This window comes from Carlito syrichta, unplaced genomic scaffold (assembly GCF_000164805.1).
Source record: "Carlito syrichta isolate Samal-C Ts95f unplaced genomic scaffold, Tarsius_syrichta-2.0.1 Scaffold316392, whole genome shotgun sequence".
NCBI classification, from domain to species: Eukaryota; Metazoa; Chordata; class Mammalia; order Primates; family Tarsiidae; genus Carlito; species Carlito syrichta.
In genome coordinates, this window is record NW_007260488.1 from 110230 (window position 1) to 112274 (window position 2045).

The 2045-nt window shown below is 51.0% G+C and overlaps 1 protein-coding gene across 1 annotated transcript in view; it reads right to left on the reverse strand.

Annotated features, from left to right (window-relative positions):
* The window catches only part of SLC41A3 (solute carrier family 41 member 3), a 61896-nt gene that overhangs the window by 24557 nt on the left and 35294 nt on the right, over positions 1 to 2045 (reverse strand). The window contains 1 exon segment of the mRNA XM_021707136.1: positions 803 to 947. Within this exon segment, the coding sequence (XP_021562811.1) occupies positions 803 to 947 (145 nt within the window).

Here is a 2045-nt window from a genome sequence, read left to right on the forward strand (position 1 = left end):
TGGCCAGGAACGGCCACTGCACTCCAGTCTGGGCGACAGAGTGAGACTCCAACTCAAAAAAAAAAAAAGAAAAAGAAAGAAGTCCCACAGAGCTCCCCACCTCTTTCCACCATGCAAGGAAGCAAGACCGTGCCAGTCTGCAACCTGAAAGAGGGCTCTCATCAGGACCTGACCATACAGACACCCTGATGTCATACTTCCAGCCTCCAGAATTGTGAGAAATAAATTTGTGGTTGATGAGCCACCCAGACTATGCTATTCTGTGATAACAGCTGAACAGACTAAGATAAGATAAGAGACGTCTCTCTCTCTGAAGAGATAACATTTAAGCTCAAATCTGGGCCTTGCTCCCCAATATGCCTGCAGACTCCAGAGCCCAACACAGATCTGCGTGCAAATCCGTAAATCGTGCTCGATAAGTGTTTAAAGACGAACAGACTAACAGTCTGAATGGATGAATACACCTGCTGTGTCCTGGTGTCAGGCCAGCATGGGGAGAGTGACTTGCTCGAGGTGTCTGCAGAGCAAGGCCAGGCCTTGACACAAGCAGATGGGAAGACAGGGTGACCACAGCCCTCTCTGGCACACACTCTTGCCTGAGAGAGGGCACGGGGTGAGCTGTGAAGACCCAGATGGCTCTCCCATGGTAGAACGCCAGAGCCCCACTGTCGTCCCACTAGTGGTCTGTCACTCACACCTCCAGGAGCTGAAGCCCAGAGCCTCAGAGGAGACAGCAGAGGGTGGGTACAGGGTCAGGGCAGGAGTCCTGAGGCAGGAGTCACAAAGCGGAGACAAGGCTCACCCAGGGCAAAGGCCGCAAGGAAGGCAGTGAGGACACTGCTGGCACACAGCAACTTCACCTTGGCCACATCCAGCTCCTCCAGAGACACTGCACCCAACAGCAGAGTGGCCACTGCAGCCAGGAGCCCCACGACAGTGGCCTGCACCTAGTGGGGCAAAGGTCAGAAATATGAACGAGGGTCTCTGCGACCAGAGTCACACATCCCAAGGAGGCCCTTCATCCTGCCTCCATGCTCACCTCAAGAGGCCGGGGTGCCACGTGCCCTGAATCTTTTCTCCACCCTAAAATCTTCTCACAGTCACCACCCCAGGAAAAACAAAGACCATACCTCCCTTCAACCAACTCCCTCGGGGCTATGTTTCCACCTTTGCTCTCTTGCTGGATGCCTCCTTCACTTGAGGATTCTAGTTCTGTATCTATCTTCTGCTTGGGCTTTGGCCAGAGGCCACCCAGTCTCTTACTTGCAACTCCATTCTCATTGATCTGGGTAAAAGCGCTCTGTAACTCCCAGCAGCACCTAAGACTGGCCTCACTCCCCGTGAAGCAACCTGCAATCCAACACAGTGGTCTGGGGAGCCCCTGGGCACGTTTGTTCTTTCCCCTGCTCTCTCTCACCCTGAGCTGCTGCCCCATACCTTTCCTCCTGAGTAAACACCCCAGAGACCCGTCCAGAGCCTGAACCAGGAGACTCCCAGAGCTGGACATCAACTCTGGCACTTCTAATTTAGAATGTCAACCTGGAAACATGTTATTAAAGAAGGCCACAGAAACAAAGAGCTCGGTCGCATATAGGAAGAAGAGCTAGTTTTTTAAAGATAAAAAATGTTCCCCAAGGTAACCTATGTAGTTGCAATCAAAGTCTCAACAAGATTTTCATGGCCCTTGACAGCTCATTTTAGATTTCACCAAGATGCATAAGTGTGCAATACTAGCCAAGAGAATTTCGAGAAAGGTCAAAGAGGGAGCTTTGGCATATCTTCTAGCAATGTACCTTTCAGAGCTGTAGGAATGAAAGCAGTGTAGTACTGGCAGTGACAGACAAATAGATCGGCAGGTTAGGGCAAAGTCTAAGAATAGAGTCATAAATCTACAAAAGTTTAATATGTTAAAAGTTAATCATGAGCCAGGCTCAGTGGCTCAGCCTATAATCCCGCGCCTTGGGAGCTGAGGTGAGTGAACTGCCTGAGCCTGTGGGTTCGAGACCCACCTGGGCAACTTGGCAAGACCTCATCTCTACAATAAA